Source organism: Telmatherina bonti (assembly GCF_933228915.1).
Source record: "Telmatherina bonti genome assembly, chromosome: 22".
Lineage (NCBI taxonomy): Eukaryota > Metazoa > Chordata > Actinopteri > Atheriniformes > Telmatherinidae > Telmatherina > Telmatherina bonti.
In genome coordinates this window covers 24145022-24168644 of record NC_136631.1, presented here as the reverse complement: position 1 = coordinate 24168644, position 23623 = coordinate 24145022, and the positions used below count along the sequence as shown (strand labels likewise).

General features: G+C 40.8%; 1 protein-coding gene across 1 annotated transcript; it reads left to right on the top strand.

Annotated features, from left to right (window-relative positions):
* The first annotated feature begins 3925 nt into the window (after positions 1 to 3925).
* Positions 3926 to 8362, top strand: zfp36l1a (zinc finger protein 36, C3H type-like 1a). Its single transcript, XM_079262614.1, has 2 exons — positions 3926 to 4124; positions 5216 to 8362. The coding sequence occupies exons 1-2, from the start codon at positions 4074 to 4076 to the stop codon at positions 6272 to 6274; spliced, it is 1110 nt and encodes a 369-aa protein (XP_079118740.1). The 5' UTR covers positions 3926 to 4073; the 3' UTR covers positions 6275 to 8362.
* The last annotated feature ends 15261 nt before the right edge of the window (positions 8363 to 23623 follow it).

Genomic DNA, 23623 nt, shown 5'->3' with positions numbered 1-23623 from the left:
AGGAAAATATTCCACTTTCGGTTGCTTGTGTACAAATGGCAGAAAAAAGTCAGATTTCCAATGTGACTTACAAGATTGAAAAGAAACATCTAGAAGAGATGTTTCATATGCAGTGAGTGCGTGCGTTGGGTAGGGGAGGGGAATTTGACATTTCAGCTGGAAAATTTACCAGCTGAACCCTCAAAGACGTTGGTATTCATCAACAACCCAGGAATACGCATTATGTCCCATGCTGCTGTAAAAATACAACTTGTTTCTCCTTTAAGACATTGTTTAATGGGCTTGTGGTCACATTAAGGGGGATGTGGTGCTGCGCAGTTTAACATTACCGCACTACGAGTGAGCAATTGTGTTGTGCTGCTGATAAGTCTCTTTGCTTCATATAGGGCTAGTAAGTTAGTGTGTCAGCAGAGAGGCTGATTACACAATATGCAGACTTGTGTTGAGCCCTTACCTCACTCCAACACAGAGAGGGAGTTGTATTTAACTGGGCTGAACGGGGCATCTAATCTTAGAAATGATCACAGGAGGTGTTGTGGGTCTAATCTAAAGTTACATTTTAGGCAAACATATAGACATTAATAAGTTCAAACCAAGGGGAGCGAAGCTGCACCTGGAGGACAGAGAACATGAAAAACTCTGCCCTCTATTGGTTGTAATTTATAACTGCAGCAAGCTGCTTTTATTGCAGCTACCAAATAATTTGTTGTGGTTCTCTATTACTTCTTTCATCTCCTGTTCCCTTAGATAAAAAAAATCTAGCATCCTGTCATCCCACTTAAACATTATCGGCGACCTGAAGCTCCATCCCCATCCTCCCTACTGAGGAGAGGGTCAAACAGCACAAGAGACAGAAATCAAACTACATAGCAAAGGCTGAAGAGTGACTGACTGCAACTCCAACAGAGCATTAAAAAAGGAGGACAGCCTTGACCTCGAGGTGAACGGACTCTTGGAAATCAACTCTCCAGAGAGGGAGCTCCACTCCGTCAACAGCAATAGAATAGTACTGCCAGAGAAGATTAATGCTGTTTGTTGCTTTTGTTTGTTTCTCCAGTGAAATCAGTGGAAAGCTAATGATCATTCTTGAAAAGTGTTTTCATAGTTGCTGTTTTTCCTGTCACTCTTCAAGCATAGATACCAAAAAACCTCTCAAACTGGATATGTTTGTAATGTCTGACGGCAAATTGAAATTATCTGGATTTCCAACTATTCTTCAGACAAAATAAGACATTCAAAGACATCCTGTTCAGCTTTCAGAGGGAATTTTTCACTGAAGGGCATCTTTCACTGGGAAACAGTCACCAAATACTGAAGAAAGCACAGACTGCGAGTGAAACAAAGTTACCGTAGTGACATGAGGAAATGTGTTTTTTGTCACTGAGCTTTGAGGGATTTCGGCATGGAATTAAAATAAATGCATTTCTGCTCATGCTAACAGAAATACTAAACATATCAAGGGGTGTGTGTGTGTGAAGCTTTGCAATGCATTGTTTGTGTGTCAAAAGCAAGAACACATCAGACATCATCAAAGCAAGCTTTTTCTCTTTACATGTATGTGTATATATATATATATATATATATATATATATATATATATATATATATATATATATATATATATATATATATATATATATATATATATATATATATATATATATATATGTGTGTGTGTGTATATATATATATGAATACATATGGGCAGGAAACAGGTGTGCCTCCTCCTAAACCTGAAAAAAAACAACTGAGTTGCTCAATATCAAGCAGGAACGATCCATCTGAGAGTATTAAAGTAAACAACTGCAACATGTGAGGCTGTTCCTTGAGGCCAAGGTTGAGTACAGGAGGCATCATTTAAGCCATGCTGACCTGGTTTAAGTCTGCACAAGTATCTGCTGTGAAATTTCCAGCTCCCACATCACAGCCACATGAGCATACTCCATACACTGCAGCTGTGAATCTGTTTAATGTGTGACATATTACAGGGCCTTAAAAGTCATTTCACACCGGCAACAGGTTTTTGCATTCACTGTAGAAAAATAAGGCACAGACTCCCCACCAACTTCCTTGCTGCATTTATTCCTTAGAAGGAGACAATCGATCTGATCCACTTAATCAATCAGTGACAAGGCCTTTGAACTGCAGACGTGATTTCCAGCAAGTCTGTCATCCCACCCTGTTGTCTGTGAAAACACTCCAGGGGGAGATTACTCCACACAGGCCTGGCTCATAAAACTCTTTTTATGTTCGAACACACCCTCGCTGCTCTTTGACAGAGTCCAGAAAAAGTAAGTGTTTGCTTAAAGTTTTGTCAGTTTTCCTTGTTGCACAGAGAACATTGTAGTTTCATGAAGGCTTCTTGTTTTGTACTCAAGCTGCGTATCTGCTCATTTCTGTTTCAGCTCCTTTTTTTCAGCATTTAGGTGGAAAAACAACCTTGCCTGCCTCCTCCACTGCTGCAAGCAGAGAGACAAAGATCTCCACCCCCTGTGTGGCTCCTGTATAGGCAAAGAAGAGGAAGGGGAAAGGGAATGTTTTGCCTCTCTATCCCCACCCCTCTTCCCTCACCTCCCTGGGGCAGAGCTGTGTAGTAATAAACGTCCCCCATAAATCTCCTCCTCATGCCATCATCCCCTCCTCCATTTTTTTTTTTCCTTTTTGTTAACAACTGCCCCCACCCCTGCCTTTCTTTTTCCCTCCCCTCCTTTCTATTGCAACCCAACACTGACACAAACTCCTGGCCGATGTCATCCTCTGTCATGGATTCAGAAGGTGAGAGGAAGGAAGAAAATGGACAACAATAGATTTGTAAAGGTTTCACTCTGCTGCTTGGCTCTTTCTTATGTGGCTGCATGTGTCATTGTGACTGTGGTTGAAGCTGGTGAGATCACCAAAGTATCAGGTTATCACCTGCTTGACGACATGACAAGTTATGCACAAATTCAATGTGGCAGGGTAGCTTTATAGCTACTGGGGAGGTGGGTGTTGTGGTAGAGACAGACAGAAAGGATTAAGAGTGAAATAACTGTGGTGGGGAAAGAGTTAAAAGCCTTGGCTGCTTGAATTCACCGGAAAGTCCCACAAGTGACGTTTCAGTTCAGCAATTAAGAGTAAATTAATTACAGAGTAGTGGATGGTAGCTGAAACCCTGAGGATAATGCAGGCCTCCCAGTAAACAACCCCAGACTGGTGTAGTACCAGTCTGGAGCGATGTGGGGGTGGGGGGGAGGAAATTAAGTTAAAGTGAGCATACACGAGAGCTGATATGTACTGCTTGTATATTAAATGGTTTAAACTGTGTAATTTCCTCAAAGACAAATTTATTGAGTTAATTTGAAAACAAAAAAAATAATAAAAAAAAAAAGAATCCAAACTTCGCTTTAATAACAAGATGAAAAACATATTAACGTTAGACCTTCAGAAGTAAATAGAAGTGATTTGAGTGTGTTTCTGTAAAAATAAAAACTATTATTGTTAATAAATCATAACAACTTCAACAGTGTTGTAGTCTCAAGGAACTGATTTAAAAAGAGCCCACCAGAGAAATAAAGAAGAAAAAAGAGAAGAAGAAAAAAAGGATAAATTTATTGAGTTAATTTGAAAACAAAAAAATCCAAACTTTGCTTTCTTAATAAGCTGAAAAACTTATTAACGTTAGAAGTAAATAGAAGTGATTTGAGTGTGTCTCTGTAAAAAATAAAAACTATTATTGCTAATAAATCATCACAACTCCAACAGTGTTGCAGTCTCAAGGAACTGATTTTAAAAAACACACCAGAGAAGAGTAAAGAAGGAAAAAAAAGAGAAGAAGAAGAAAAAAAAAAAAGAGAGGCCTGCTAAAAGTGAACGCCCAGCGCACGAAGCTCCTCCTGCAAAGGATTATAAAGCCTGAGAGTTGAAGCGGGGCAGAGGGGAAGTCTGCAGGGTCCAAAACATCCAGCAGCTGCGAATCAGAAACTCCGCAGACCTGCGCAACTTTCTAACAAGCGCCGTTTGGCTTTGTGTGGTTTTTTTGTGTGTTTTTTTTTTTTTTAAATTCTACCTTCGACTTGATTCAGGTCGCTGCAGAGATGACCACAGCCGTGGTAACGCCTTTCTTCGACTTCGAAGCAATGAACAAGGTAGCTTGAAAACTTTTTTTCCCTCCATTGATTTACTGTGAACTCCTGTTAGCTTGTTAGCAGCAGCCGCTGTGGAGGAATGAAGGGATGCATGTCCGCGGCCCTCTGCCGCCTCTTCCCAGGCTGGTTTTGTTTTGCTGTGTTGACGTGTTTTTCTCTTCCCTCAGGGTAGACAGCTCGTGTGTTGTTTTTTTTTGTTTTTTTTTACTCTTTATTTCCTCTCCGAATGGCATGGTGTATGTTAAAATCTCTCGCAAAGTGTGCCGCAGTTTGCGCGTTAGTTTGGGTTTAGTTGAAATGCTGAACTTAATTGTTTTCATATTCAACAAGTGCCACATCAGCTAATGTTGCTGACGAACTCCGTTGCTCTTAACAGGCCAAATATTGCTTAAAGTTGGTATAAATAGATTAATGTAGCATTTCTTAATTAGAGAAATATGTTTGCGCCACTTTAAATACTTCAAGCAGCCACATGCTCGCTAATCATTGACTAGATTTATCTAGTTTTAGCCCACTTTTTTTTGCTCCTGGAGGACAGTTAATGTTATCAGCCTCGTTTAACTTTAATGTTTAATCTATACTAACTTTTTTTTTCTTTTTGTATGCATTTTCAAGATATCTAGTGGAGATCTAAACTGTTTCCCGCTTTTGTTAGACTTTCCTCTCTGTTAACTTTTATACTCATGTAAATCAGTGACTAACAGGCCATCTCCTCTTGCTGAGCAGTGCATTGAGAGGCAGATCAGGTTTCCCTTGTAATCCAGTGGGATGATTTGCCACTTTCATTATCTTTCAAATGATGGAGCCTCTTTGCAGCCACTAGCATCCCACAGTCCTCTCATGTGCTGCTGCTCCATTGACTAAACAGGCACACATTCCTAACCAGGGCAACTTGCCAAACCAGCTGCTGGTCTCTAGGCCTGTATCCGCTTATGTTGTCCAAAGCCAAAAAGAACACAGTCATGCAATAGGAGGTGTGGATTTTTCCCTCCCTTTCCCACAAGCCTTCTTTAAAATCATGACATTGTCTCGCAGTTCTGTTCAGAAACTGTAGAATATGTGTATTTATGTTTTGTGTATCTCTCTTGCAGAACAAATTGCTCAGCTACAACAACCTGGGCGGCCCTCACCCCATGTCTGTTCCTTGCACTGGCACAAACGTGCCCATCTCCAATCCCGCCGGAGCCCTGCTGGACAGGAAGGCGGTTGGATCTCCCTCAGTGGGAGGTGTGTATCAGCGGCGGCACTCTGTCAGCAGCACAAAGTTCAGCCAGAACCAGTTTCTGAACAGCCTGAAGACAGCGGATCACTCCTCGCTCATCTCAGGGGTTGGCAATGCCAGCAGCAACAAGGAAAACCGCCTGCGAGACCGCTCCTTCTCTGAGACAGGTGAGAGGCTTATCAACAAGTGCCTAAGCCCCGCCAGTCCCACTTGTGGCAGCAGCCAAGTGAACTCCAGCCGTTACAAGACAGAGCTTTGCAGACCCTTTGAGGAGAACGGTTCCTGCAAATATGGCGACAAATGTCAGTTTGCCCATGGGATCCATGAACTGCGCAGCCTGAGCCGCCATCCCAAATACAAGACTGAGCTGTGCCGTACTTTCCACACCATCGGTTTCTGCCCATACGGGCCTCGCTGCCATTTCATCCACAATGCTGAGGAGCGCCGTGGACCTCCCCAGCAGACCTCTCCTCTAAACTCTTCAAACAAGATGGAGAGGCCTCGTCTGCAGCACAGTTACAGCTTTGCTGGGTTCTCCAACTCAGCTGGGCTGAGAGACAGCCCCACCTCAGTCACCCCTCCACCCATGTTCTTCCCTGATGAGGTCCCCGACTGGCCCAGCAGTAACCCATTCACCTACTCCAGCCAGGAGCTGGCCAACCTATTTGGGCCCAGTCTCAGTGCTGGTCCTGTAGGCACAGAGCCCAACACCCCTGCACCTCCTTCTCCAACCAGCACGTCTTACTTTTTCAGACCCATGTTGGAGTCGCCTCAGATGTTTGAACCTCCATCCAGCCCTCCAGACTCCTTGTCAGACCAAGAAGGCTACCAGAGCAGCTCTGGTGGAAGCCTGAGTGGCTCAGAGTCTCCCACGCTGGACACCACCCGCCGCCTTCCCATCTTCAGCCGCCTCTCCATCTCTGACTAGACTTCATGCGTCCCCCAGTGACTAAGTTTGATGACACAAAGAGAACATGGCACTCCCCTCTACCTCTGCCCCTTCCTCAAGCTTCCCTATCCACCCCAAACACAAGACACTGTTAGTTCCTTGTCCGTGGTAAGGATGCAATCAATTAAGGGAACTTGACTCAAAAGATCATTTCATCGCAGTGAATCAGCACATTAAGTAAAAAAAAAAAAAAAAATGATGCCATGTGTCATAGTGCCAAATGAGGAGTGGAAATTGAACAATGAAAATCATGAGAACAAAAACTGACTGTTTAGCCAGGTGCCACTTGTTTTTTTTTTTTTTTCTTTATTTTTTATTTGTTCTTGAATGTGTAGCAGTACAAGTGGCCTTGGAAAGGGGAGTGCATTGCACTAGCCCCCTCCACCCCCTCCCTTATCTTCCTCTTCCCTCCCTGATGATACCACTTCCCCTGAGCTAGCTAGATGGTGCTCACTAATGTAACTGTAGCTCTACCGCAGGTTTTTACAGCGTCGAGACATAAATGAGAAAAAGATAACAGACCCTGAAAATGTATGAATAGTTTTAAAGATAAAGTGCCTGGGGAGGTTTCTGCATGTGTTTAGGGTGAATGGACTGCTGGTTTCTTTGTTTTTGTTTATTTGGTCATTTCTCCCCACCCCTGTCACAGATCTTCTCCGGCCCGTCTTATGTAATTCAACCGGGTGAGTCTGCAGGAAGGACTTTGAACTGGAAGTCGGTTTTGTCTCACAATCCCTCGAGTTTTTTCCTCCTGTTGCTAGTCACTGGCTTCTTCCTTTTTTTTTATGGGAAAGAAGTCTTGATATCAAACTGATCATTAAATCTGCATAATTTTTCCTGCTGCCACCCCTCTTGATCCTTGCTGATCTGGGGAATTCCAGCAATCCCATGGTGCAGTTGTACATCCTACGACTTAAAGCGATCGGATCTCCAAGCTATTTTACTTTACTTTTCCCCCCACTTTGCAACGTGCTCCATGGAGCACTCTGTACTCATTACATCTCTTTTGCTTTCATTATTTGATAATTACTTTTTATTAATGTTATTATTACGGTTATTATTATTTGAGAAACTTTCCAAACAGAAGGTTTGCGTGTCACTGCTTATTTAACTTATCAGAACATATTTATTGGTGATCATATGCATTTTTGTTAATTTTTGTTTTTTGTATTTATCTGGATAATGAACAATAGAATATATTTTCTTTTATGTTAAATTATGATCTTCCATATTAATCTAAAGATTGTGAAGACGTTTTTGTCAGTTTTTTTTTTTCCTTTTTTCACAGTTTAATATATTGTACTTCAATGACTTGTTCTGCAACTACACTTTGTCAATGAAACTAATTTAAAGCAAAAAATAATGCAAAAAAAGATGTTTTGCGTTTTGATTATTTATTGTACTTTTTTTCTTACTCCCCTCTCATTGGACTGCAAATCCATCTAAGCCAGACTCTCTTGTTTTCATTTCTCATGTGCCCCCTCCACACTTTCCAGTAAGTCGACAGTAACAGTTGCTAACTGTTATTACATTAATTTGACCCCCCCACCCCTGTTTTTTTTACTCGGCGCTTGTCTCCACTTTGAAGAGAAATATTGCCATTGTGCTTCATAAAATGGGAGTTGATGTAACTGGGTCTCAAAGACTAAATGAAACCCTTGCATCACCTGTTGAGGAGTCTGAAAGTTAAGACTGGCTGTGTTAAAATGTTTTTTCGGTCATGTTCTTGCACGCAGTCTGTTATTACACGCAACAGCTGTGACCAAATGGGTTGAGAAAAGTACGTTTTCTTTTTAATTTGATTGGATGCACTTGCTCAGCCGCCACCCCCCCCCCGTGACCAGTGAAAGTGCCTCGTTGAATACATTCCAGGTAGCTAAGGCTTTTCGGCCTTTTTATATTTGATAATGGAGGATCATTTTTAAGTCACGTGTTCTATGTTGCCTTTGTGTGTTTGGAGATGAACAAACACCAAGACAGAAGCTGTTGAATGTATCTTTTTCTTTCTTTCCAGCCATGTGTTTTCACTACAGTAATTTCTGTGAGCTTATATGAAAACCTATTTTTCCCTCTTTTTTTTTTTTTTTTTTTTTTTTTTTGTAAGTATTGATTGCAGTTAAGTCAATAAACCTTGTATTTTTGGAAAAGTTCAACTGTGTCGTGACTCGTAAATGGTAAATCTGGCAGTGTTACATTTTCATACTTTTAATTATGTTTGTGATGTTTAATCCTCCAAAATCCTTTTGATATTGAGGTTAAAATCTGTTTGAATTCACTATATAGCATAAATGTTTGTTTTTTATGTTAGAAAAAAAAAAGGAAAAAAAGGCAGGTTGTATAATAAACCAGCTTGAAGGGAGTTTCACTCTGGTGAAAGTTGATTGGTGAGCTGCTCAGACTGCAGTCACGGCTATTGACCCGGGAGCAATCAAAGTCTAAGCAGATTTGGTTACACAAAGATTCAGTCCTCCTGGTTTCATCTGAAATATTGATCTGAGGGTGTTGTAGCCATAAAGTTTCCTAGAATTTTTCTTTTGGGGAAAAAGTTGCAAAGGCAATGACCTGATCAGCAATCCTGAGGTTAAATATGAGCTAATTGATGTTAGTGAGAATATTCCTGGTAAGACCAGAACAATTATGTCAATCTGATAATCAATATACATTATCCTCTTTTGCTTTTATGTATTTTGGAAAATAAAGTAGATAATCTGTTTGACCATTAACACAGCAGAGAGGTATTTGATTTCAGTAACAACACTGTAGCTTCCCCCTTCATACACACCGCTCAACATCCGCACTGCTTCTGCTTTTCCTCTCTTTGGACAATTCCGTCTCTCTGTGTTTATACTCTCTCAGATTGCAAAGGAGCTGAGACAGGAACTCCCCTCCTTCCATACAATAGTGGGTGCTGACCTGCAACAGCTGACCCATGAAGGTCTGTCCATGTTGCTTTATTCCAGAGAACTTTGGGCCTTGTAGATTCTTGTCTACTCCCTCCGAAACCACCCATCCGTTCCCTATCCGGTCCCATAGCCCATATCTGAACAACCTGCTTGCCTGACAAACCCTTCTTCAAATATCACTATCCATCTTAAGAGATGATGGAAAACAGCCTTAAAAGATTACATCTTTATGTTCCCTGGTGTTGAGTCGAAGACTTACTACTTCATACTGACCCAGTTTATGTCAAGTATTTTTAAAGGTTGAGAAAAATGATGAATCCAGTGGAAACGAGACTGGGTCCAGTCATTTAAGACTGATAAAGCAAAAACAGTAAAACAAACAAAAAAAAATGTTTTAGAAATTAGAACAATTTGTGTCCTGTTTTAAAGAAGAGGTCATATATGATGCAACTTTTGGAAGATAGTTGTGCATTCTGTAATGCCAGGTGGTCCTACATGTGTCTTTATTGGTTTTATCAGAGCAGAGATGGATGTTTGGTTTGGAGGCCTGAATATCCTGTGTAGTTGGAGAAAAAAAAAATTTGTTTTTGTTATAAAGCTCATTTACTTTTGGATAATTCATTACTCATAACCCTGACTCAGCTGATAAAGCTCAATTTTATTTGTATTTTTAAAAAAAAAAAAAAAAGACTCATCAATCATTTGCACAAAAGTTGCCATTTTTTCCTATGCTTTCTACCTCTTCTTGGAGGTATATAGCATATTTCTCTGAGTATTTCTGCAGGGTACACATTACATAAACTTAAAACAGCTTTTCATTTGGTGCATATGAAGTTCAAAGGAAGGGGGGGATTGCTACTTCTTGCCATTACAGTTTTCCATGTGTTTTAATAAGATCAGAAGCAAAGAAACTGCAAATTTAAAGGAAAGATCTGTCGTGCTAAACCAGGTGAACATAACTCATGCAAGCCTTTACAGAAGAGTAGAATGTGCCATTTGAAGCACTTGAAAGAGGGCTGTTTCCTGCTTGTGCGGTGTGTGCATTGAGGCAGTTTGATAAAGAGTACAGGAAGTGGGTTTGTGAACCTGCGAAGGTGGCGGATGGAGGGGGTCGTTTCAGCTTTGAGATGTAGATAGAGAGGAAAGAAAAGAAGAAAACTTTCATTATTTCATCACTCATGTAACTTTCCAACATGCAGACAGGACACAGACACCGATCAAGCTTGTGGTTCAGTCATTGCTGGCGGTGCTGCATGATAAATCCAGCATGCTTTGCTCTTAGTGCCAGATCTTCAGTCACCTTTAACCTGCAGCGTTAAGCAAGAGAATGTCACAGCGTGTACTCTGTGTAATTGTTATCAGAGGAAGGTTTACCTCCTAGTTTGAGAAAGAGATGAGCAAATAGTGCTGATGTGCTAACTGTCCCTTATCTTCATTCATGGCTGAGACCAGCATAGCTGCAGCCATCTCTTTGTGTTGCTGCTGCATGCTGCAGGTGTTGTCAGAAAGATAATTAATCACCAAACAAGGGCTGAGGTCAACATTGACTGAGCAGGTTAGGTTACAGACTATTCAGAAGTTGCTTTGTCTGTAGAAAACAGAGGCACAATTAACCTCCTTCAGACACACATACCAGAGCTCAGGGACCTGCTTCAGAAAGATCCACCCAAGCAAACGTGACTCATTTGATTCTCTTTTCAGTAGATTGTGGAATGGTCATTTCAGGATTGCCTCCTTTGCAGAGTGAGGGTTGCTATCATTGATCAGGTGACATCTCACATGAAAGCAGCAGCTAGTTAGCTTAGCTTTGTGCTGCATTAAATGACAGTGAATGTATCACTAAAAGATTGTGAGTCAAATATCAAGCAAACCCTGACAGTAAAGGACAAAGTCACATTTTGGTCTGTTTTATAGCTTTCTTATATACATCTGACAATCACTGTCTAATGTACTAGTCTGTTTTTAAACCCGTTGATCCTGTTACAGGACAGACTTATAACACCAACTGGGCTGATAAAGGGCTGTTTGTGCTTCTATTCCGTCAAAATACAACCTCAGCTTGCTGTTTAGCTATTCTTGTTTCACTCTGCCCTGCGTAAGACTTGACTGTGGCCTCAGAGAGTAGGTGGCTGTGAGGAGTTGCCGTTTTGTTTTCCAAAATATTGAAATTCTTAGCTTAATTATGGGGATGTGTTACATAATTTGCGTTAACAAGGTGGCTTTCTCATCCCACCTGTTATCCCTTCCTGACAATTATCAGTCTTAAGCATGTGTGCTTCGGTGTTTGGGAAGTTTACTTTCAGAATACAAAACAATATATATTACTGGCAGAGAAACTGGAAGACCCAATACTTAAATCTATTACAACAAAGTACAAAATAAAGATGCCGTCTAAAACAACTGTTTTCCTCTTTTTAAGTCGTGGTGTACAGTAGCTTTATCTCTCCATGACATCAGTATTTTTTTCAACCTTGCAATTCCTCTCTCATACATATTTCTGAGTAATAACAGATTTTATAAAATATCCGATAATTGTTCTCTAGTAGTAACCGCCACTTTTTACGTACCAGTAATCTTATTGCTGTAATCTCAGTATGTTTGACTTTATGTAATACTTCCTTTAACTAAATGCAGGCCTTATCTTTGTAGGTCTCTGGCTATATGTGTCAGAGTGAGACTGATTGCAGATCACCAAAGGCCGATCATAAACACTCTCCGATCCATGCATTTAATCTATTGGCTCGACAACGCTGTCTTCCAATCAACTATAGCTGTGACATACTGCTTACTGGGTTAGCCTGGATCCAGTGTCACATGTGCTTTTCTTCCTCTAGGCTAAGTGGCAACCCCTGACCTGGTAAAGGAAGACACAGAGAACACAGATGCATTGAGCAGACAGCTACAGAGAAGAGAACTGGTGATGGCTGTCTGACAGGTTATGGAAACACACCCTTCCACTCCTTAGTGCGACACAAAAACAAACAAAAAGCTGCCAAAGTTTCTGTGAGCACTGCGCTAATAGACAAGTGATGACTTTTTCCTAACGAGGCACTCTGTTCCAGTGGATAACACGAGATGAAAACTGTCCAATGGGTGAGCCCATCCTGAACCTCACGCTGTTGTGCTTTGGGTTTCTGGTCCACTGGGTCGAATGAGTCACAGACTATGTTCTCATGAGTTCTTAACCACTGAACTTATCCTGTCTCATGACTTCCACCATCACTGTGGGATGGTAGGAGAAGGGCCTGCAGTGGTAGAGCTACACCTGATCTGTATTTTAACGCAACGCTACATGCTTGCTGAAAAAGTCCAGATTATAACAACTTTGGTCTTAGTTCTGGAGCTTTGGTCATTCTTTCTACAAGCTGTGACGACATTGTGTTTGTGAAAATCCTTGGAGAGACTTAGAAGCAGCGCAGTGGCAGCACAGGTCATCAGACAGGTTGTAAACAAGGCTAGTGTTGAGCCTGATTATCTAAAGCAGTGGTTCCTAACTTTTCTTTCACATGACCCCAAATACAAAGCCGCTTCTAATTGTTGGCCGATGCCAGAGTTGACCAAACTGAAAGATTTGAATATGTAGATGCCTGAACAAGTGAAGGAAAAGCAAATAAGTCTCTTTAATGAAGGAGTTCAGACTCTAGAGGCTGTAAAACCTTTAGTTCTGCCATTATCTTTTAGACTTAGACTTAATCTCATCTCACAGTGGAGAAATTCACCTGTTACAGCAGCAGATAAACATTTTTAATCATATAGTGGGTCTTAAAAGGTGATCTAGATTCACCCTTACATATGGCAGAAAAAAAATCAAACACAGAATATCTAACATTACGAGACTACACACCTTTTGAACACTGTATGTGATGCATGACAGCAAATGAGGTTAGCTTGAAGCCACTTCACCATGCTAAAGCTAAAAACAGCACGTTTCCTTACACATGACTCTCAGTTTTGTTTTGCAGCATCTGTTTCCTCTGTTTGCTGCAGAGCTGGAAGACAATCTCATTCTCACTTCAAAAATGCAGTTCTCAGTTTCTCACCAGCTCAGTGTGTCAATTTCTATGACCTCAGTACACACACGCGCTTAGAAATAAACACTCTCCCACACTTCTGCTGCCTACAGATATACAGCCAGTGGACCCGGACAGATCTGCATAGTTGACTAACCAGTCGCTCTGAGTCACCCAGGCCTAATAGAGGCAAAAGCGGACAGAAAATTACGTCAGCGATACTTTTACAGGAAGTCCTTGCTCCTTCTTATACCGAGGCCAAGTCTATGCTGTGCACAGATGGCCATCTGATTTCTGAAGTTTAACTCTCAACAGTCACATGAAGTTATTTAGCTAAATGAAGATGACAAAATAATGACAAGATAAGATGCGATTCCACTTCAAGGCTGCAAATGATGAAAAAGTTTCCGCAAAAAAAGAAAGAGTGACAGAGAGAACGTGGCTGGACTGAAGTCACCCCTTCTGCTAATACAACCACCGCTGTATCATTTTTTTTCTGTTTGAGTTGTAAACAAGCCTGGATATCTGGCCTTGGGAGGTTAGGGAATAGTTAAAAGTGAACTCTGTATCTCTGTCTGTCTCCGTTTCAGTGCGTGCGTGTATTTCACAATGATCTGCTGGCTGAGGCTCAGAGACGAAGATAAGACCTGACTGTGAGAAACCACAGATCTCACACCCACTCACCAGGAAAAAGTACACACAGGAACACTCACACACACACACAAGGCTATCATGCACGTGTGCTCCAATGCAAGTCTAACACACATTTAAAAGTTGACACTGGGTTCCCTCAGGAGGGTACATGTGGCTTTTCATGATTGAGGAATTTGGCTGTAGAAACACAACGCAGATTGTTTGGAAGTGTCTGACTGCTGCTGCTCAGATTTCTCAAGGCAAGTCTTCCATCGCGATAAGGCCTGACCTGAAACCTGCTGAGCTCGCTCCCACCCTCGAGCCTCACCTGCTTACCTGCTGCAACACGCACGCAAACAGGTAGAAATGAAAAAAAGGATTACAGTGGAACCTAACACGAAGGCCTTGTGCAGGGGGTGGCGTCAGGATAAACAACGTCAAGCGCAGTGTGTTCACAGATGTCTGCCTTTGTCTGGAACTTTGTGTAAACTTGATGGTAGACTTATAGGTCAATCAACTAAATTTTAAATTATTACAACCAGAAGAGGGTTTAAAGCCAGGGATCCACGGCATGAAAGACCTGAGAGCTCTGAGCCGTTTTCTAAAATTTGGTCCACTCGTGACATAAAGACAAACTAGAAAGTAATTCATAAAAAGATACACTGCTAAAATATTCAGGTTGGAAATTCCGATACTCATGATTTAAAAAGCAGCTCAAGACATATCTTTTTAATCCAGCTTTTACTTAGTTTTATTTGTTTTTATGTTTTTTCTTGATGTTTTGTATTTTATGTTGTTTTAATGTTTTGTGTTTAATGCTTTATCTTGAAAGGCGCTATATAAATAAAACTTACTGACTATACTAGCCTTAAATCCAGATCAGCAGAAGCTTGCTGCTATTGCCTTACTACTACTGCATAACTGTTATCTAATGTTACCTAACTTTAGATGAATATCGCTGCTCTTGATTACATTAGTTTGTTAACTTTGCAGCTCGTCTCTGTGCCTCACATACATATTATTAACAATGTTACAGCCTAACATCTCTGATTGTTTTCAAGCCAAATTCTCTCCCATTCTATTCATTTTGACCTTATGTACAGACATTTATCAAATCAAGTGTAATTTGGGGTGACAAGCTAACCCATTCAGCAGAGATCAATTGCATAAAACACGTCTATATTGTTGACTCTTAGGCATGTGGGGGTCAAACTTTCTGTTTCTGTGAAAAGCTAAATAAATAGCATGACAACTATTCTAACAGACATCCTGTCTGTGGTGTTTGCACAAAATTTAAACTCATAACATATAGCCAGATTTAAAGCACTGTTTGAAGAGATGGGATTATTTTAGATAAGTCTGTAAGATCAGCTTTCAACTAGCATTTGAACAAAAAAAAATCCCCAGAGTTAAAAGATTATTTTAAAAGATTATTTTAACTCTGGATCGTCTCATTTTCCACTGAAACAAATGAAGTCTGCTGTGGTGTGAAAAACCGTGTCTCTACTCACAGCTGAGTTGGGGTTGATTCACTGCTTTCTTGTGACATTGCTACTCGTTCTCCTCAATTATTCTTAAACTCGATCCAGCCACAGCAGCTCATGCTGCGCGCTGCGTTTCCTGAGCTGATTTAGAGCAAGCTTGAATGTCAGAGTTTAAATGTTGTGTTTATGGCATAAAAAAATACTTGCAATGCAACTTAACAGATGTTAAGAGCAGCAGTGGAAATTAAATTAGAGATGTTTGAGAAAGAAAGGAGGCAATCAGACCCTGACCAGACCAAAAAGATTAAATCTGCAAGACCCCACCCCAGAAGATAACACCAAACATGCTACCTGCATACTAGGGTGAATCTGAAGGCTGATAGCTATACAAACAGATCATGACTTATTTTCAAATGTTGCTGGTTTTGGGTCTAAGGTAAAATCCTCACCTTCCATCCCTTCAGGAAGTTCAGTATTCATTTTGAGGTTTTTTTTAAGGTCAATTCTCTCTTCATAATTTTTTTTTTCTTTTTTACAAGAATTTGTGAAGATCTTTCTGAATCTGATCTTCTCTCTATCAGCGAATGTTCTTCGTGCCACCAGCTGCAACACAAGCCCACATCTGACTGATCCACACCATGCTTAAAAGTTGCATAAGCCTACTTTAAATCCAATTTCAAGCCCTTTTTTTTAAATCAAATCTGCTCCATTAGGTCAAATTATTCCACGTTAACTTAATAAGTCTGCCAGACTTATTCATATGTTTATTTGAAATCTCGAAGACACAGGAAGGTTTTCCTTCTGATGACTCTTCCATGAGGGTCATATTTGTGCAAGTGTAGCAGCGCAACAGAAGAGTGCATTACCACTCCCAGAGTGCGATCAATCTTCTCAATAGTCCTTTGCAGTCAAAAAGGGGTCTTTTTTCTCCTTTCTAACAATCACTCAAACTGTTCCTGGGGAAAGATCTCAGGGTTTTGAAGAATTCAACTTTACCTCAGTTATTCCTTTTAACTTTCATACTTAATTACCGGAAAACATTCATCTTCATACCACTTTGTGGGCAAGAATATAAAGTCAATTTATGCGCTCAACTGCATACTAAGCCTATTTTTATCTGAAGCATGGTTTGTACTTTTTAGCCTCTTAAAATCCAGTTACAGTTAGGAACAAGTAATGAATCTGGAAGATTTAAAGAAATGAGTTAATAAAAAAAGAGTTGCGACTTGCTTTGTTTGGGGTCTGCATCTGTTCATGAACTGCCTCCACAATTGTTCTCTGCTAGGAAACAATAAATTTGCTCCCTGAGGGAAACTCATCAGGTTTTTTCACTCTGGGAATCAGACATTATTGTTATCAGAGACACAGAATAACAGACGACAAGGGGAACATGATGTGTGAGAGGAGGCCGAGGCCCAGAGGAAGGCTGCAGCACAATGAGAAGCAGAGGAGCTTTCGATAAATCACAGCCCTAACTGATTCCCCACCTGTGTCCACTGCCTTCCCAGAAACAGAGTCACACAAGCAGCTGCCCTGTTCTGGAAAACCATCATGACCATAATACTCAGACACGAAGACACATTTTAAAGATTTGGATACTGAACTGCAGCAATGAGTGGAACAGACCAACCCTTCAAGGTAGAATTAGCTATTTTAGCAAATGATGTTGGTATGACATTGCACAAAGGTACACACACAGCTGTACAAATGAATCCTTTGCACACAAGCAATCAAAACAACTCAGGCAATAATCTAACCAGGAAGATCTGACCAATTTTCAGTTCTCAGAAGGGCACTGTGACCTCAACAAAACCAAAATCCTGAAAATAAATTAAGGTCAAAAGTAAATCCATAAATCCTAATGATATCAACAGTAAGACGGGTCTATTTAGATTTATAATTTTCCAAATGAAAGTCAGAAGTGGAGGTGACACACTGTCTGAGTGTGTGAGCCTGTAATATGTAAACATGTGTATGAGCAAAAATGCATACAACTGTGTATGAGCATGTGTGCTGAAGGGGGAGGGTTGTTTACTTGGGCAACCTCTCAGAGAGTGTCTTCTGGCCAGCTCCCACTTCCTGCCCTTGCGCCTGGAGCAGCAGTCTGTCTAGTCAGCCACCTCGGACTGTCAGGGAGACGACATGGTAAAAGACTTATTGGCCTACTTTAGACGACCTATGGGGGAGAAAGAAGAACTATAGGCCTGCTCTGGGTTGGGCTGGAACTGTTTTAAAAGGAGATCGGGGGGTCTATGGGCTGTCTGATTTTTTTTTTTTTTTTTTTTAATAAAGCCCTCAGCCTGCCTCCCTTCTCTCCCTGCTTTTCTCTGAGTGCTTACAGCTGCGAGGATGGAGCAGGGGGGCACAGCGGAACAGAGTGAACAGGCTCCACATAGAGAAGGCCCTTCATGAAGTCACATCTGGACCTTTCCCAGAGAGCTCAATAGAGCAGAGAGGCTAATGAAAGTCTTAAGTTATGTAATTGAGCTCTTCCATGTGTACCAGACGGTAATGTTGGCTTGATCCGCAGTACAGGATGTTAGCAAAATCATATGTACATTTATTCTCCCTTAAAAAAAAAAGATCTGATGAATTCAGTTAGGCTCGTGTTGCTACTGCCATGTCTGTAGCAGCTCGCTAACACTGGATGTGCTGCAGCTCCATACATGGACTCACTGCAGTGAGAAACTTGGCCTGTGAGGCAGAGCAAAGAGAGTTTGGCATTTACTGCTACTAAAAGACCTAGTTAGGTTGATTGGCCCATGTTGTTTGGCTTCCACTGTCCAACAGCAGTTGAAAATCACCGGAGAATTATGAGCATTTAGTACAACGCACAATTAAACGTGGTGTACAATAATTCTTTTTAAACTCTGTTCAAAGCATAAACAATTGTATTGTAATTTTTGTGCTTTGTACTTTATGAAAAACATATGTATTCTGGTGTATATTGTTGGGCTGTAAAAAAGAAAGAAAGAAAGAAGAAAATCAGCCTGGCTAGCTGTGAGAGGGATATGGAAAGAAAGGCCTGCACTGTGGGATTACATGGTGAGAGGTGGAGTGATGAATGCTAGAGGACACACACAGTGTGTGTGTGGATGCAAACAAGCGTCTATGTGTATGTTCGGTTATATATGTTTCCATCTGTAAGGACCAACTGTCTGATGAGCGCGGGTTGTAACACTGAGATGGAATAAGGTCTCCTGTATCAGCGCCAGCTTTGATTTACCTTCCACAGTCGAATGGAGAAGAAAAAGAAGCAGCTGAAGCAGAGGAGACGCTCCTGAAATGAACACCTTGGTGAAACCTGCTGGTGTATAAAGTGTCAGTGTTGGGGCCTCTCCGTGGCAAGATGCCAAACCGAGAGTTGCTATCACCTCCGCAGCCATAACCAACACATGACCGTGCCTCCCATTAATAAAAGAGAAGAATAACAGTGATGGAAGGGAAGATATGCCAGAGCCACGATACATTACCTGGCAATTAGACGAAGGGCGGCGGCAACGAGGGGAAATGCAGACCATATGGGAGGCTATGTGAGAGGCCACCTGACCCAAGGGGCCCACAACTCTCACATCAACACTCCTCACCAGACTGGGCCTGTTTGAAGTCTTACATAATGCCCTGAATATCACCCTCTTCTCCTCCTCTTTCTCTCCGCAGTCTTTCCTCCTCCCCTTTTGCCCTCTTAGCCCACAGCCACATCAGCAGGCCCCAGCCAAGACAAACAGCTCAGAATCAAATCAATTTTGGGAAGTTATGGTGCAAATATTCAAGCTTAACATGGTGGAATCAAGCCATATAAGACGGTCTCCTCATGAGTGCGCAAAGAATGTGGACCGTTACAGTGGGTACCACTGAGTACATACTTCTCATGCATACTTTATATAACATACATTTGTAATCCTGACTATGTTTTCTTAGAAGTTCACCAACATATTAAGCATGCAGTGAGACAGAACTTTTGAGTTGTTACGGACCTTTCCTTCTGCTTTCCAGTGATCGAAAAGAATGGTGTCCAAACATTTCCTTTGCAACAGAACAAAGAGTTAAACAGAAATAAGCTTTTAAAAGTGTCACATTAAGGCAATTTCACAAAAGAATGGATTTATACCCCTTATGTATCCCATAACTCTTTAAAACTTGTGTGGAAAATAGCTAATGAAGCCATCAGCTGTGTACAAAATTGCACATGTGACATACCAATGGAAAGCTAAGAGTCTTAGACTCTTATGATTCAACTGAAGCAAAACATTTTACCGTCCAGTGACCAGTAGATAAAATCAATGCTGTCGACAGACCACTGAGTCTTCATGCCTACAAAGAGACTTGATACTCCACTGACTGATTTCTTTTCCCAACAAAAAAAAGGTCGTTTTCATTGAGAGCTTTTTAATAGAGCTCACAGCTGTGCCTCAACTTTCACATAATTTCTGTTATAAGTCCGGTTGTCATGGAAACATTGTTTAATTTTAATTAACACCTCACTTAAGACAACTGGAGTTTACATGCTCCAACAGCCAATAAGACTCCATGTTAAAGAAAGTGCATGGCCCTTTCTGCTGTGCACCCTCAGAGCTTGTGGGAAATCATCTTGTTGACGACTGCTGCATGAAATAGTAAACAAAGCCATGAAAAATATCTAGATTTGTGCTGTTGTTATTAAATTAGCACTAAGGCTTGGTTAGACATCAGTCTGTGGTCTGATTGTGGTTTCCAGCTAATTGCTCAGTCATCTGCATGCATCTGGTTACCACAAGATTACATTTTTTTTCCATCAGTGTCTTTTAACATATAACAAAACCAAAATAAAGCATTTACTCCATATGATTCATTTCTGGTTAACTTTACAGAGCAGTAAAGTTGTATGAAAGTACAACCAGGAATTTGTTGACTTTACATTTGGAAATAAGCAGAAACAGCTAGTCTGACTCTTTCCAAAAGTAGCAAACAATGCCTACTAACATCTATAAGCTCATTAATCAACACATAACCCTTCCTTTGTTTAATCTACTTTGCTAAAGTGACAATGTAGAGAATTCAGTCATTTTATTTTTTTGGCCTGGCGCAGTTTATGAATTGTGTCTCGACAAGACTCACCAAAAAGAATATTCTGGGAAATAATCCTCCCCATAAAACACAGTGTTAACCCTACAGTTTGTTTTCAATAGGGATTAAACAAGATATCACATGTTCATTAGTGAGCTTTGGAGGTGCTACAGAGTTTTGAACTTTGCACAGAGCCAGGCTAGCTGTTTCTTGTCTATATATTTGTAGATGTTTACTAAATCTTTTAGACACATTCATCAACTTGTGTGTGTGACATTATTGCAGGGCTGAAAGACAAATGAACTTTAAGAGTCTGAGCTAAGATAATGGACTGTGAGTCATAATAAATATCATGCAAATGTGGGAGCTGTGTTCATCTTCATGCATAGGACTCAACAAGAAAGTGAATGAATCTGTTTCCCAAATCTGACATGCACACACCGAGTATGTGATGTCTGACCTGGCAGTACATAGGGAAGGCTCGTGGCCAGGTCTTGCAAGACCCCAAAGGTCCAGCAGCAGCTGTGTGGAAACACTGACTCACTAAACCAGAGTCTTACTTCTTTACAGCTGGCTTATGCTTATGAGGAAAAATCACTTTATTTCTACAACGTATTTATTGTATTAACCCAAAACATAAAAGCGCTTAGACAAACTTGTAAAGAAACCAATCTGCAGACCTGTGGAATAAATCTCTCCCTTTGCAAAAACAAAAGCCAGAATCTAAGTTACAGGAGCTAACAGGAGCTAACGGTAGCGCTGCTCTGCCTCTTTCACCCCGGCACCCAAGTTTCCATGACTGAGACAGAGAGACAGTGAACGGTATCATTAATGTGGTTGGACCCCGGACAGACTTCTGGTCCATCATAAGTCTCTTATTAGACCTCTCTCTGCCGCAACTTGTGGTCTAATCTTATAAAAGTTTGAACACCGGCTCACTGTGTGCCCTACCACTGGCTTATTAGCCAATGTTCTGCTTCTACTGCACCACTGTGGTAAATGGAGTTATGCTTCAGACTCACTTAAAAAACACTAAGTGCTACTTTGGCCGAGCCCCCTCTGAATTATGGTGGAAAAGCACAGGGTGAGGAGGTGTTGAGGTGTCATTAGAGTGACACAGTTTCTTTTTTCCACACTTCTCTGTGTTGTTGTTGAAAGCTGAATCTTTCATCAGTCAAGGCTTGCTCAAAGCTCATACGAGTAATACAGCAAGGAGAGGGTCACAAAAGTCAAACAAAACTCACACTTAAACAAGTTTACAATGTTATGTGCCATGTTGGAGGATGATTTTTTTTTTATTTTATTATATTTTAAAGAGGTAATTTTATTTTAGACCAAAAAAAAAGGAACTAATCACTTAAGCATCGCTGTGCTTGCTGAACAACTTTTGCGAAGGAAACAGGAAACAGCAGTGATAAAGGAAGTCAGTGAAAAACAACAACAGCTTTAGCTGTGGTGAAAGAGGCAGACCTCAGAAGTTACTATTTAACTGTTTATTACCTGCAGGTATCAGATGCTCAAGCAATGTCAGCAAAACCATTTGAAAGAGCTAATATTTAGCATCAACAAAAGCAAGTGACTGTTTCTCCTTTTCAGACAGTTTGCAGGAGGAACCAGACCGGACTGTGCAGACACAAAGAAAAACTAAACATTGTCACAACATTTACCATATAGTTTCAAATGAATAAATAACAGCAATGGGTGATGTAAAAGAAAATAAAAAGGTTTGCAGTCATCATTTCACTGTTTCCTGCAATAAAAAGTCATCAGAGGTGATCAGCCTTCAGCATAATGATAGAGGAGAACCACTGTAAAGAGTGTCTTGTTCTTTCCAAACTTAAAAAAAAAAAATGTCCCACAACAATTCTGCTGTTTCTGTTGGGTTACAGTGACAGGGATACTGCCTACAACCTGATAAACTGTTGTTTTTCACAACTGGAAAACCCAAAATTATTTCTGAAATCCCAGTGGCATCCATCCAATTGTTACATTATTCCAACTCAACCTCAAAAACGCGAAGTAGCAGCTCAAGCAGATCAGCAACAGCTCTGCAGCATGAACTGTGCTCAGCAAAACAGGTCGTTGTAAGGAAAGTAGACAGAAATGGACTGAATTAAGTTGCATTTTTTTAAGTCCTATTAACCAAAGCTATTCACAGAACAAACTTTGCCTTTATTCTTTTATCCCATGTTAGACACATATTTATGGCCCATGAGTGAGCTTTTGAGGACTAAAGAACCCCCAAACTTTTAAGAAAGAGGCTGCTTGTTTTGTCTTTTGAGTGTGAGCCACTCAGGATGGGGATTTAATACAAAGAACATGAGCTTTTACTATGGATTAGATCTAAATGTCAACATTTTCATAGATAATATGCCTAAAAGTAAGTAGTAATACTCACAATATTTTCAAAAGAGACCTCCAGATTCTTTAGACTGACTTTGACAATGTCAAGACTTTTTATTGACAAGTATCACTACCACCAACACAAACTTTTTCACCTCATATTAAAACAGAGAGACAGCCTTCTGACAGACTAATGTTTCTAATTCTGAGTATATAAGAGCAAAAGTACTGCCCCACTTCACCCCTAGGCTTTCAAAAAACTCCTTTTCAGGCCTTAAAACAAATAATGTTAATAATCAAACCCAAACTAGTATTCCTGCTCCATCTACAACCCCCTGCATTCGCTTTCAAGTCCAGGATTTGTTGTGAATATGAGTTCCAGCATGCTATGTCCACAGCCACAGAGACCTCTTGGTTTCCAGGCCAAGTACCGTGTCCGCTCTGATTATAGCACCAGAACAATGCAAGCCATTGTGACGCAGCAAGTGTGGAGTCTCTGCAGTTTTCCCCATCATCTCACCCAAACACTCACATTTAGCACACATACCATTTACACACAAAACTATGTAAATGGACTAAAGCACTGAGAGAACCACATAAAGGTAAAAAAAAAAACAAAAAAAAAAAACAAGGTATGCTGTTCTTTTTTTGTGTGTGTGTGAGCATGATATATGCTTGACTGGATCCCTGGTGTTCAGGCAGCCTGCCAAGACTTGAAGCAGGCAGTTGAAATCCATCAGTTAGACACACACAAGCATACATGTACAGTGTCTCACACATACACTCGTGTTCTTACTGCAGAAGACCTCAGGCCACAGGGGAAGAACAATCTGACATGCCACACAGTGAGGCTCTCTGCAATTAGACAGTCACTTCATCAAACCACAAACTTCTCTCTTTCCATTTCTC